The sequence below is a fragment of the Lithobates pipiens genome, unplaced genomic scaffold, assembly GCF_037356315.1.
Source record: "Lithobates pipiens isolate NorthernLeopardFrog02 unplaced genomic scaffold, aLitPip1_a1.2 Scaffold_22, whole genome shotgun sequence".
Lineage (NCBI taxonomy): Eukaryota > Metazoa > Chordata > Amphibia > Anura > Ranidae > Lithobates > Lithobates pipiens.
The window spans coordinates 346138276-346150742 of record NW_027507784.1 but is presented as its reverse complement, the minus strand read 5'-3'; the positions used below and the strand labels follow the sequence as shown (position 1 = coordinate 346150742).

Below are 12467 nucleotides of genomic sequence, written 5' to 3'. Positions count from 1 at the left end.
CTCAAGGGGAAAAAATTTCATGCTGGATATCTATACTGGTATGGACTGGGTAATGTGTTAGGCTCTATACTGGTATAGACTGGGTAATGTGTTAGGATCTATACTGGTATAGACTGGGTAATGTGTTAGGCTCTATACTGGTATGGACTGGGTAATGTGTTAGGCTCTATACTGGTATGGACTGGGTAATGTGTTAGGATCTATACTGGTATGGACTGGGTAATGTGTTAGGATCTATACTGGTATGGATTGGGTTATGTATTAGGATATATACTGGCATGGACTGGGTAATGCATTAGGATCTATACTGGTATGGACTGGGTAATGTGTTTGGATCTATACTGGTATGGACTGGGTAATGCGTTAGGATCTATACTGGTATAGACTAGGTAATGTGTTAGGATCTATACTGGTATGGACTGGATAATGTATTAGGATCTATACTGGTATAGACTGAGTAACGTGTTAAGATCTATACTGGTATGGATTGGGTTATGTGTGAGGATATATACTGGTGTGGACTGGGTAATGTGTTAGGATCTATACTGGTATGGACTGGGTAATGTGTTAGAATCTATATTGGTATGGACAGGGTAATGTGTTAAGATCTATACTGGTATGGACTGGGTAATGTGTAAGGATCTATACTGGTATGGACTGGATAATGTGTTAGGATCTATACTGGTATAGACTGGGTAATGTGTTAGGATCTATACTGGTATGGACTGGGTAATGTGTTAGAATCTATACTGGTATGGACTGGGTAATGTGTTAGGATCTACACTGGTATGGATTGGGTTATGTGTTAGGATCTATACTGGTATGGCCTGGGTAATGTGTTAGGCTCTATACTGGTATGGACTGGGTAATGTGTTTGGATCTATATTGGTATGGACAGGGTAATGTGTTAAGATCTATACTGGTATGGACTGGATAATGTGTTAGGATCTATACTGGTATAGACTGGGTAATGTGTTAGGATCTATACTGGTATGGATTGGGTTATGTGTTAGGATCTACACTGGTATGGATTGGGTTATGTGTTAGGATATATACTGGTGTGGACTGGGTAATGTGTTAGGCTCTATACTGGTATGGACTGGGTAATGTGTTAGGATCTATACTGGTATGGACTGGGTAATGTGTTAGGCTCTATACTGGTATGGACTGGATAATGTGTTAGGATCTATACTGGTATAGACTGGGTAATGTGTTAGGATCTATACTGGTATGGACTGGGTAATGTGTTAGGCTCTATACTGGTATGGACTGGATAATGTGTTAGGATCTATACTGGTATAGACTGGGTAATGTGTTAGGATCTATACTGGTATGGACTGGGTAATGTGTTAGGATCTATACTGGTATGGCCTGGGTAATGTGTTAGGATCTATACTGGTATGGACTGGGTAATGTGTTAGGATCTATACTGGTATGGACTAGGTAATGTGTTAGGATCTATACTGGTATAGACTGAGTAACGTGTTAGGATCTCTACTGGTATGGATTGGGTAATGCGTTAGGATCTATACTGGTATGGCCTGGGTAATGTGTTAGGATCTATACTGGTATGGACTGGGTAATGTGTTAGGATCTATACTGGTATGGCCTGGGTAATGTGTTAGGATCTATACTGGTATGGACTGGGTAATGTGTTAGGATCTATACTGGTATGGACTGGGTAATGTGTTAGGATCTATACTGGTATGGACTGGGTAATGTGTTAGGATCTATACTGGTATGTTTAGGAATGAAAGGTTGCCACATCATTTGATGGAAATGAAAATTATCATCCTACAGAGGGCTGAATTCAAAGACACCCCAAAAATCTAAGTGAAAAAAGAAATCTAAGTGAAATTTTATTGCGGCAACTTTGTATGGTCCGCACGTAGTTTGTATGGCCTCCACATGCTTGTATGCATGGCTGACAACATCAGGGCATGCTCCTAAAGAGATGACAGATGGTGTCCTGGGGTATTTCCTCCCAGATCTGGGCCAGGGCATCACTGAGCTCCTGAACAGACCGAGGTGCAACCCGGTGGCAATGGATGGGCCAACACCAGTGGCGGCTGGTGCTCAAAATTTTTGGGGGGCGCGCAAACAAAAATTCTGAAAAAAAACCCCCCATCAATTGCAGCCTCAGTATACAGTTATACAAATTAATTAAAAGATACAGTACCCTGGGTATCACTTTATTATACGTTGGCATAAGAGTGATTTAAAATAGTGCTTGTGATTTCATGATGAACAATATGTTATAAAAAAATTTTTTTTTATCTACTTTTGTGTCTTGTCTGACACAACCAATGCTGTGTCTTTTTATATGTTTGCAAGAATAAAAATAATACATTTTTATTAATTCGTATACCTCCCGTTGGAGTCATTGCCCTTTAAAGTCCCACTTGACTAGAGGGTTTCCTTTGTGTTTTTCTTTTTGAGATTCGGTGTTTACAAGTTAAAATCATTTTTGTTTTTTGCTAGAAAATTACTTAGAACCCCCAAGCATTGTTTTATATATATATATATATATATATATATATATATATATATATATATATATATATATATATATATATATATATATATATATATAAAAAAAAATTTTTTCCAGACACCCTAGAGAATAAAATGGCGGTCGTTGCAATATTTTATGTCACACCGTATTTGCGCAGCGGTCTCACAAGCACAATTTTGTGGGAAAAAATACAATTTTTTTTTAAATTAAAAACATAAGAAGACAGTAAAGTTAGCCCTTTTTTTTTTTATAATGTGAAAGAGAAATGTTACGCCGAGTAAATTAATACCCAACATGTCGCGCTTCAAAATTGCGCCCGCACGTGGAATGGCGATAAACCCTTAACTATCTCCATAGGTGACGTTTAAAAATTTCTACAAGTTACCTGTTTTGAGTTGCAGAGGAGGTCTAGGGCTAGAATTATTGCTCTCGCTCTAACTAACGCGGCGATACCTCACATGTGTGTTTGAATACAGTTTTCATATGCGGGCGTGACTCACGTATGAGTTCGCTTCTGTGCGTGAGCTCGGCGGGTCAGGGCGCTTTTAAAAGTTTTGTTTTTTATTTTATTTTTTATTTTTACACTGTCTTTCTTTAAAAAAAAAATTGGGTCACTTTTATTCCTATTACAAGGAATGTAAACATCTCTTGTAATAGAAAAAAAGCATGACAGGTCCTCTTAAAGCGGGAGTCCGCCGGGACTCCGCGTTTTTTTTTTTTTTTTTTAAAAGCCAGCAGCTACAAATACTGCAGCTGCTGACTTTTAAAATAGTGACACTTACCTGTCCAGCGCGCCCGCGATGTCGGCACCCGAAGCCGATCTCTAGATCGTCTGTCGGGTGCTGCCGCCGCCATCTTGGGTATGGGAATCAGGAAGTGGAGCCTTTCGGCTTCATTTCCCGGTTCCCTACTGCGCATGCGCGAGCCGCGCGGCGCAATCCGGACGCTCCCCGCTGCCTCTGGGAGCTGTGTGTTTTCCCAGCAGGCAGCGGGGCACTTGCGGAAAGAGGCGGGCACTTGCGGAAAGGGGCGTAATCTACGCCCCTTTCCGCAGAGAGCTATCCCGGAAGTGGGTGCAGATACCTGTACTGTACAGGTATCTGCACCCCCCTCCCCCCTGAAAGGTGCCAATTGTGGCACCGGAGGGGGGGAGGGTTCCGATGAGCGGAGGTCCACTTTAGGGTGGACCTCCGCTTTAAATATGAGATCTGAGCGATCAAAAAGACCTCGCATCTCATATTTACACTAAAATGCAATAAACTTTTTTTTTTTTTTTAAATGTCATATTTTGAGACCATTGGGCGGAAGTGACGTTTGACATCGCGTCTGTCATCCAATGGTATGGAGGCGAGCGGCGGCCATCATTCCCTCACTCAGCGTCCATCCTGTGAGGGAAGAGGACCGACGGCTCCGGTAAGTGGCGGAGATGACCAGAGTGTGGCGGGGGGGGGGGGGGGGGCTCTCCCGCCACCCGATTAAAAGTGATCTTGTGGCAAATCAGCCGGTGAGACCACTTTTATCTGAAAGCGGACCGCCCGCTGACGAAGAGGATACGGGTGTTGTGGCAGCTATCTGCTACCTTAACAACAGTATTCCTGCTGGTGCAGCGCCAGTCTTATGGGGCAGACTGGGCTGAGAGGAAAATGAGTCTAACATCCCCATAAAGCGTCCGCACTGCTTCCGGTATGCGGGCGGCTGGCATTTCACAACTCTGGGGGGGGGGGGGGGGCGCCACTTGTAATTTTGACATCCTGGATCACAAACCTTCCTCACTGTGCTATATGTTTTCTGATGCACCATTGGCATGGGTATATCTTCTTAGTCCTCTCCCTAAAATTATTAGAAGTTTGTGCTTCGAGTAGAACTATAGGCAACAGTTTTTTTTTTTTTTTTCATTTTGGATAGAGTAAAGGAGGGTTATAGCCCCTGTCGGTTTATTTTTTACCATTCCTGTCCCAAATTTAAATTAGGGAGTGCACGAGTTTAGTCAGGCCTAGAGCAGCATAAAACCTAAATACACTACTGCCTACCAGTGCTGATCAGTACCCATCACTGACACCCACCGGTGCCCATCACTGACACCTATTAGTGCCCTTCAGTGCCACCTATCAATGCCCTTCAGTGCCACTCCTCGGTGCCCACCAGTGCCACCTCATCAGTTCCCACCAGTGACACCACATCAGTGCCCACCAGTGCTGCCTTATCAGTACCCATCAGTGCAGCCTCATCAGTGCACATCAATGAAGGAGAAAAATTACCTGTTTGCAAAATTTATTAACAAAATATAAAACGGTTTTGTATTTTTTTTTTTTTTTTTTAAAGATTCAGTCTTTTGTAATTTTTTTAACAAAAAAAAAAAAACAGAGGTTATCAAATAGCACCAAAAGAAAGCTCTATTTGTGGGGGGGGGGGAAAAAATTATACAAATTTCATTTGGGTACAGTGTAGCACGACCGCGCAATTGTCATTCAAAGAGTGACAGCGCTGAGAGCTGAAAATTGGTCTGGGCAGGAAGGGGGGTTTAGGGGCCCGGTAAGCAAGTGGTTAAAGCGGGGGGGGGGGGGGGGTTCCACCCTAAAGTGGAACTTCCGCTCATCGGAACCCTCCCCCCCCCCCTCCAGTGTCACAGTTGGCACCTTTGCAGGTATCTGCACCCACTTCCGGGCGTAGACTCCTGCGGGAGTCTATGCCGTTTCCTGTCTCGCCGCGCTGTCTCTGGGACCTGTGTGTGTCCTATTGCGCTGCGCAACTCGCGCATGCGCAGTAGGGAGCCGGGAAGTGAAGCCGCAACGCTTCACTTCCTGATTCCCTCGCCTAGAATGGCAGCGGCAGCAGCCGAGAGCGGAGCGATCGATTGGCCGCGGCTGAAGACATCGCTGGACCCCGGGACAGGTGAGTGTCCATTTATTAAAAGGCAGCAGCTGCAGTATTTGTAGCTGCTGGCTTTTTAATATATTTTTTTTTTTTTTACAGTGAAAGCCCTCTTTAAACTAACACTGCTAAAAAAAAAAAAAAAAAAAAAAATAATAAAATAATAAAATAATAGAAAAAAAAGTGTGTTTTGTTACATTTTATTGTCTAAGGATTTTGACAAAAATAATAATTGTTGCAATACAAGATCATGAAAATAAAGCCTTGTTGGTCGGTAAACAAACAATAGAAGTGTTACTTTGTTATCTTAGATAATGACAAAGTTATTGATGAATAAAAAGGTCCATTTCAGGGATGTAAAAACCCCCAAAACACAGTCCTTTATTTTTATTTTTTTTAGGTATACTTTATAGGATTGTAACAGACCTGGGACACCTTTGTACACGCCAAAGAGAATAGTAATGTGGCGCACACGGCGCCCCCTCGCTCCTGCCAGGCCCTGTTCCGAGCCGCATTCCTGTCTGAATAATGTGTCCGGGTTTCAGTCCACCTGAAACCCCCGGACATATGATTCAAAACCCGGATGGTTTCCGGGTGAATCCCGGACAGGTGCCAACCCTTGTTGATCCCTAAACTCTGTATCTGGCTTCTTTCCCAACAGGAGTCGCCTGAACTGCACGCAGTGCCTGCAGCACCCCTGGCTACAGCAGGACACCAACACCATGGAGGCCAAAAAACTGTCCAAGGAGAGGATGAAGAAGTACATGGCCCGGCGGAAGTGGCAGGTAGGTTTCCCTTTTCAGGTGCACGAGGTGGCCTAGTGATGCAGCATTCAGTATAGTGCAATGGGCAGTAAGGAGCTGGGGTGGGGGGGGGGGGGGTCTCATTTCTGGTTTTCTGAGCGTGGAGATCCATTTATCTGCTGGGGTCACATCCCCCATCCTGTGCAGTAGATCTCGTGTTCCTTTTTGCTCTGAGAAGTCCCAATGCGCTCTCCTCTGTGTTCCAGAAAACCGGCAACGCCGTGCGAGCCATCGGGCGCCTGTCTTCCATGGCGATGATATCCGGTATGAGCGCCAGGAAGTCTTCTGGAGGTTCCCCAACTAGCCCATTGTCTGTAGAACCGGAGATCGGAGAAGGTGAGTCCCTGCACTGCGACGGAGGAGACCCTTTGTAAAGCAGCCAGAAGCGCACCTCCCGACTTTTCCAGATGGGAATGAGGGACACCTATCAGCAAAAGTATGCAGGCGTAGGACACACCCCTTGCCCTGCCCCCTTAAAGGAGAGTTGTACAAAAAAAAAAACAAGATTAGTGCTTTTTTACCATCTCTATTCCTTTATATTGGCTTTTTGGAATTTCCAAATGCAGCAATTTAGAACACTTTTTGATAGATAGTGATAGTGCATTTTATATAAAGCTATATAGATCAGAAGAAAATGAGGGACAAATGAGGAGGAATGAGGGACAGAGGGACATTGCTCCAAATCCCGGACAGTCCCTCGAAATTAGGGACAGTTGGGAGCTATAGACCCCTGATGTCTCCATAAAGAGTACCTGTCACCTGCCCAAAGGCTGTTCACCTCCTTGCAATAGGCTTAAATGAAAAAAAAAAAAGTAAAAAAAAATAATAATAATAAAATAAGCAATTTAAAATATATATATATTATTTTTATTATTTATTTTAACTTTTTTTTACACTTTTAATTTTTTTTTTATATTTCAATAAAAGCTTTCAAATTAATTTCAAATCGTTTTTTTTTTTTATGTTTGTATTTGAATAGTTTTCCAGTTTCCAAAGAGAATACAATAGAATAGAAAACAAAGAAATAGAATAAAAAAAAAAAAAAGAATAGAAACGAATATATAACAGAAAATAAAAGAATATAATATAATAGAGTAAAACAGAACCAAATAGGATAGGAAATAAAAGAAGAGAATAGAATAGAAGGGAATAGAATAGAATAAAAAAATAGAATTAAATAGATTATAACCATCTTTTGAAATTCAAATAGAATAGAAAAGAATAGAATAAAAAATAGAATAGAAATAATAATTTTCCAAAATTCAAATATATAATCAATTTGAATTTGAATAGATTGGAAAAGATTAGAAAATAACACAAGTATAGAAAAAAAAAAGAATGAATATAACCATCCTCCTATTCTAATCTATTCTTTTATATTCTATTCAAATTGGTTCCATTTGAATTTTGTGATATATTCATTCTATTCTATTGTTTTTTTAAGTGTATTATTTTTCTATTTGTGCTATTCTATTCTTTTTTATTCTATTTTATTTTTATATTCTATTATTTTCTATTAAAATTTATTATATGCAAAATTCAAATTTCGGAAGATGGTTATATTCTTTCTTTTCTGTTCTATTCTGTTGTTTTTTTCTATAATATTCTGATATTTTCTATTCTATTGTAATCTATTCTTTTCTATTTTATTCAAATGCTAATTGATTATATTTGAATTTTGGGAAATGATTATATTCTTTCTATCCTATCGTGTTTTATTTTTTTTGTTTTTTTTTATTCTTTTCTTTTCTATTCTATTTTTTTCTTATGTATTCAAATTTATTCTATTGGGAAATTCAAATTTCAGAAGATGATTATATTCTTTCTATGTTATTCTATTCTATTTGTTTCTATTATATTCTAGTCCATTCTGTTCTTTTATTTTCTATTCTATTTTTTGTTCTGTTTTACTCTATTATATTCTCTTCTTTTATTTTCTTTTATATTCTTTTCTATTCTATTATATTCTAGTCCATTCTGTTCTTTTATTTTTTATTCTATTTTTGTTCTGTTTTACTCTATTATATTCTCTTCTTTTATTTTATTTTATATTCTTTTCTATTCTATTATTTTTTTTTCTATTCTATTCTTTTATTTTCTATTTTGTTCTGTTTTACGCTATTATATTCTCTTCCTTTATTTTCTGTTATATTATTTTCTATTCTATTATTTTTTTTTCTATTCTATTTTATTCTCTTTGGAAATTCGAAAACAATTTCAATTCATAAACTATTTAAATTCAAAAAGTACTACATTTTTTTTTTCGTTATTTCGTATTCGGTACTATTGTACTTCGGAAATTCTGATACAGCCGAATTTCTGAAAAAATTAAAATTTCAATTTGGAGCGAAATGAGCCGCACATGTCTAGCAGCCGCCACAATTTTATTCTCCGGGGGGCCTCTGCTTTCAAAAAAATATATTTGAAAAATGCACGTGTGTGAAAACTGTCAGAGTTGCTCCGGACAGCAAGTGGTTATCGGTGTCACCAATACACGGCTCGGAGGCCGCCACTTACCGGACGCTGTAATGCCGAGAAGCAGATCGGAGGTCGTAGAGCTCAGATTTTCAGTGCCGAGTTTTCTCTTTTGTAACACCCGACCTCTCCTTCCAGATGACGGCCAGGCCTTCCTGGAGTCCGTGTCGGAGGAGAAACCTCCAATGAAGCCGGTTTTCACCAAGACCATGTTGGATATCGAAGTGGTGGAGGGCAGCGCGGCCAGATTTGACTGCAGGATCGAAGGTGCTTCTTCATCTTTATAAGATATCATTAGAACATTATCGCACGATTATATTACAATTGCAGAAACAGATCAGGAGACAGCAGGGCCGGGACAAAGGGGTGGGCAGGAGGGGCGGCTGCCCTGGGCACTGTGGTATCATGTGAGGTGGGGGGGAGACAGCAGGGCCGGGACAAAGGGGTAGGCAGGAGGGACGGCTACCCTGGGCACTGTGGTATTATATGAGGTGGGAGGGGAGACAGCCGAGCCGGGACAAAGGGGTGGGCAGGAGGGGCGGCTGCCCTGGGCACTGTGGTATCATATGAGGTGGGAGGGGAGACAGCCGGGCCGGGACAAGGGGTCAGGCTTAAGATTTTTTTTAAGGTTTGGGGGGTTAAGGTTAGAAGCTTAGAGTTAGGGTTAGAGTTAGGGTGGAGAGTTAGGGTAGAGAGTTAGACTTAGGTTGAAGAATAGGGCTAGAGTTAAGGAGTTAGAGGGTTACAGTTAAAAGGTTAGAGTTGGAGGGTTGGGCTTAGGTTTATGATTAGTTTTTAGGTTTGGAGGTATAGGGTTAGAAGGTTAGAGTCAGGGTTAGAGTTATAGGGTTGGGGTTAGGTTTAAGATTAATGTTTAGGGTTAGAAGGTTAGAGTTAAGATTAGGGTGGAGCGTTAGGCTTATGTTGAGGAATAGGGCTAGAGTTAAAGTAAGCAGTTGGGTTGGAGGGTCAGGGTTAGAAGGTTAGAGTTGGAGGGTTGAGGTTAGGCTTAAGATTTAAGATTCGTTTTTAGGTTTGGAGGGTTATGGTTAGAAGATTACAGTTATGATTAGGGTGGAGAGTTAGGCTTAGGTTGAGGAATAGGGCTGGAGTTAAGGAGTTATGGTTGGAGGGTTAGGGTTAGAAGGTTAGAGTTGGAGGATTGGGGTTAGGTTTAAGATTAGTTTTTAGGTTTGGAGGGTTGGGGTTAGAAGGTTAGAGTTGGAGGGTTAGGCTTAAGATTAGTTTTTAAGTTTGGAGGGTTGGAATTAGAGAGAGAGGGTTGGGGTTAGAGTTAGAGGGTTGGAGGGTTGGGGTTAGAGTTTAGAGGGTTGAGGTTAGAGTTAGAGGGTTTGAGGGTTGGGATTAGTGTAAGAGGGTTGGGGTTAGACTTAGAGGGTTGGAGGGTTTAGAGGGTTGGGGTTAGAGGGTTGAAGAATTGGGGTTAGAGTTAGAGGGTTGAATGGTTGGGGTTAGAGGGTTGGAGTTTGAGGGTTGGATGGTTGGAGTTTGAGGGTTGGATGGTTGGAGATTGAGGGTTGGATGGTTGGAGTTTGAGGGTTGAATGGTTGGGGTTAGAGGGTTGGAGTTTGAGGGTTGGATGGTTGGAGTTTGAGGGTTGGATGGTTGGAGTTTGAGGGTTGGATGGTTGGAGTTTGAGGGTTGGATGGTTGGGGTTAGAGGGTTGGATTGTTGGAGTTAGAGTTGGAGAGTTGGGGTTAGAGTTGGAGGGCTGGGGTTAGAGTTGGAGGGTTAGTTAGAGTTGGAGGGTTAGTTAGAGTTGGAGGGTTAGTTAGAGTTGGAGGGTTAGTTAGAGTTGGAGGGTTAGTTAGAGTTGGAGGGTTGGGGTTAGAGTTGGAGGGCTGGGGTTAGAGTTGGAGGGTTAGTTAGAGTTGGAGAGTTAGTTAGAGTTGGAGGGTTAGTTAGAGTTGGAGGGTTAGTTAGAGTTGGAGGGTTAGTTAGAGTTGGAGGGTTAGTTAGAGTTGGAGGGTTGGGGTTAGAGTTGGAGGGTTGGGGTTAGAGTTGGAGGGTTGGGGTTAGAGTTGGAGGGTTGGGGTTAGAGTTGGAGGGTTAGAGTTGGAGAATTGGGGTTGGAGAATTGGGGTTGGAGAATTGGGGTTGGAGAATTGGGGTTGGAGAATTGGGGTTAGAGTTAGAGGGTTGGGGTTAGAGTTAGAGGGTTGGGGAGGGTTGGGGTTAGAGTTAGAGGGTTGGGGTTAGAGTTAAAAGGTTGGAGGGTTGGGGTTAGAGTTGGAGGGTTAGTTAGATTTGCAGGGTTAGTTAGATTTGGAGGGTTGGGGTTAGAGTTGGAGGGTTGGGGCTAGAGTTGGAGGGTTGGGGTTAGAGTTGGAGGGTTGGGGTTAGGGTTGGAGGGTTGAGGTTAGAGTTGGAGGGTTGGGGTTAGGGTTGGAGGGTTGGAGGGTTGGGGTTAGGGTTGGAGGGTTGGGGTTAGATTTGGAGGGTTGGGGTTAGGGTTGGAGGGTTGAGGTTAGAGTTGGAGGGTTGGGGTTAGGGTTGGAGGGTTGGGGTTAGGGTTTGAGGGTTGGGGTTAGAGTTGGAGGGTTGGGGTTAGGGTTTGAGGGTTGGGGTTAGAGTTGGAGGGTTGGGGTTAGAGTTGGAGGGTTGAAAGGTTGGGGTTAGAGTTAAAGGGTTGGGGTTGGAGAATTGGGGTTAGAGTTAGAGGGTTAGAGGTTAAGGTTAGGATTAAAGTTGAAGACTCTAGTGGTCGTCTCTAACCCGTCAGCCATGTGAAGTTTGTTCGCTGTTGGAACTCTCCTTAAAGCTAAACCCTTTTTTTGTTTCTTTTTTGATCTCCAGGTCATCCCGACCCCGAGGTGATCTGGTACAAGGACGATCAGCCCATCAAGGAGTCTCGCCACTTCCAGATAGAGTACGATGAAGATGGCAACTGCTCTCTCACCATCTCGGAGGTGTGTGGCGATGATGACGCCAAGTACACGTGCAAAGCCAGCAACAGCCAAGGAGAGGCGTCCTGCACCGCTGAGCTCATTGTAGAGGTGATGGCGGAGGAAGAGGAGGAGGAGGAAGAAGAAGAAGAAGAAGAAGAGGAGGAGGAGGAGGAGGAGGAGGAGTGAAGGATATTCCATGTTGGACTTATCTCTATTGAGGGGACTTTCCCATCCAGATCCAGAGAGACACTTTTTAGAGAACCTGGAAGCCATATTTACATGCACAGTTTGAAGAGCACGTCCGCGGCCAATCAGATGAGAGTTGTTCCTTTTCTCCGAGGGCATTATCGCTGCCCAGCCGTAACAGACAAAATTATGACTCTTGGGGGGGTGGGGGTGGGGGGGCAGGCTGGCTCTGTTTATTAGAAGAAAAAAAAACACACCGGATTGTGGATCTGGGGGGGAGAGTGATGGGGCGGCGAGGGCGAAGTGCGAATATTTGTACCCCTTTGCTCACCGTAGAGTTGCCTTTCTTCGCAGCACAGTTTTTGGAATGACTTAAAGTTACCACTTTAGCACTACCTGTATGTAAAATGGCCACATAATATAACTGTTTTCACTTTAGTTTTATTTTATTTTATAGTTTTGTCTTCTAGTCTGCCCACGACTGCCACATACGTGTGTAGAGATTCGAATGTTTAGTGGGTGTGTGTGGAAGCTCAAAAAAAAAAAAAAAAAAAAAGCTCAGCTGTCATGATGAGAAGGAGGAGGAGGAGGAGGAGGAGGAGGAGGAGGAGGAGGAAGAAGAAGCCTTCCCTGCTCTGTTCCTGGCTCTCTGTGCTTCTCTATGCAATGCAGGCAGATCCTAGCTGTACACAGCACCCTGCCTCAGTA

The 12467-nt window shown here is 42.6% G+C and overlaps 1 protein-coding gene across 1 annotated transcript in view; it reads left to right on the top strand.

Moving 5' to 3' along the window:
* MYLK (myosin light chain kinase) overlaps window positions 1–12197 on the top strand; it is a 164359-nt gene extending 152162 nt beyond the window's left edge. Inside the window, 4 exon segments of the mRNA XM_077449738.1 lie at window positions 6048–6171; window positions 6396–6525; window positions 8803–8931; window positions 11482–12197. Of these exon segments, the coding sequence (XP_077305864.1) occupies window positions 6048–6171; window positions 6396–6525; window positions 8803–8931; window positions 11482–11759 (661 nt within the window). The 3' untranslated portion in view covers window positions 11760–12197.
* The last annotated feature ends 270 nt before the right edge of the window (window positions 12198–12467 follow it).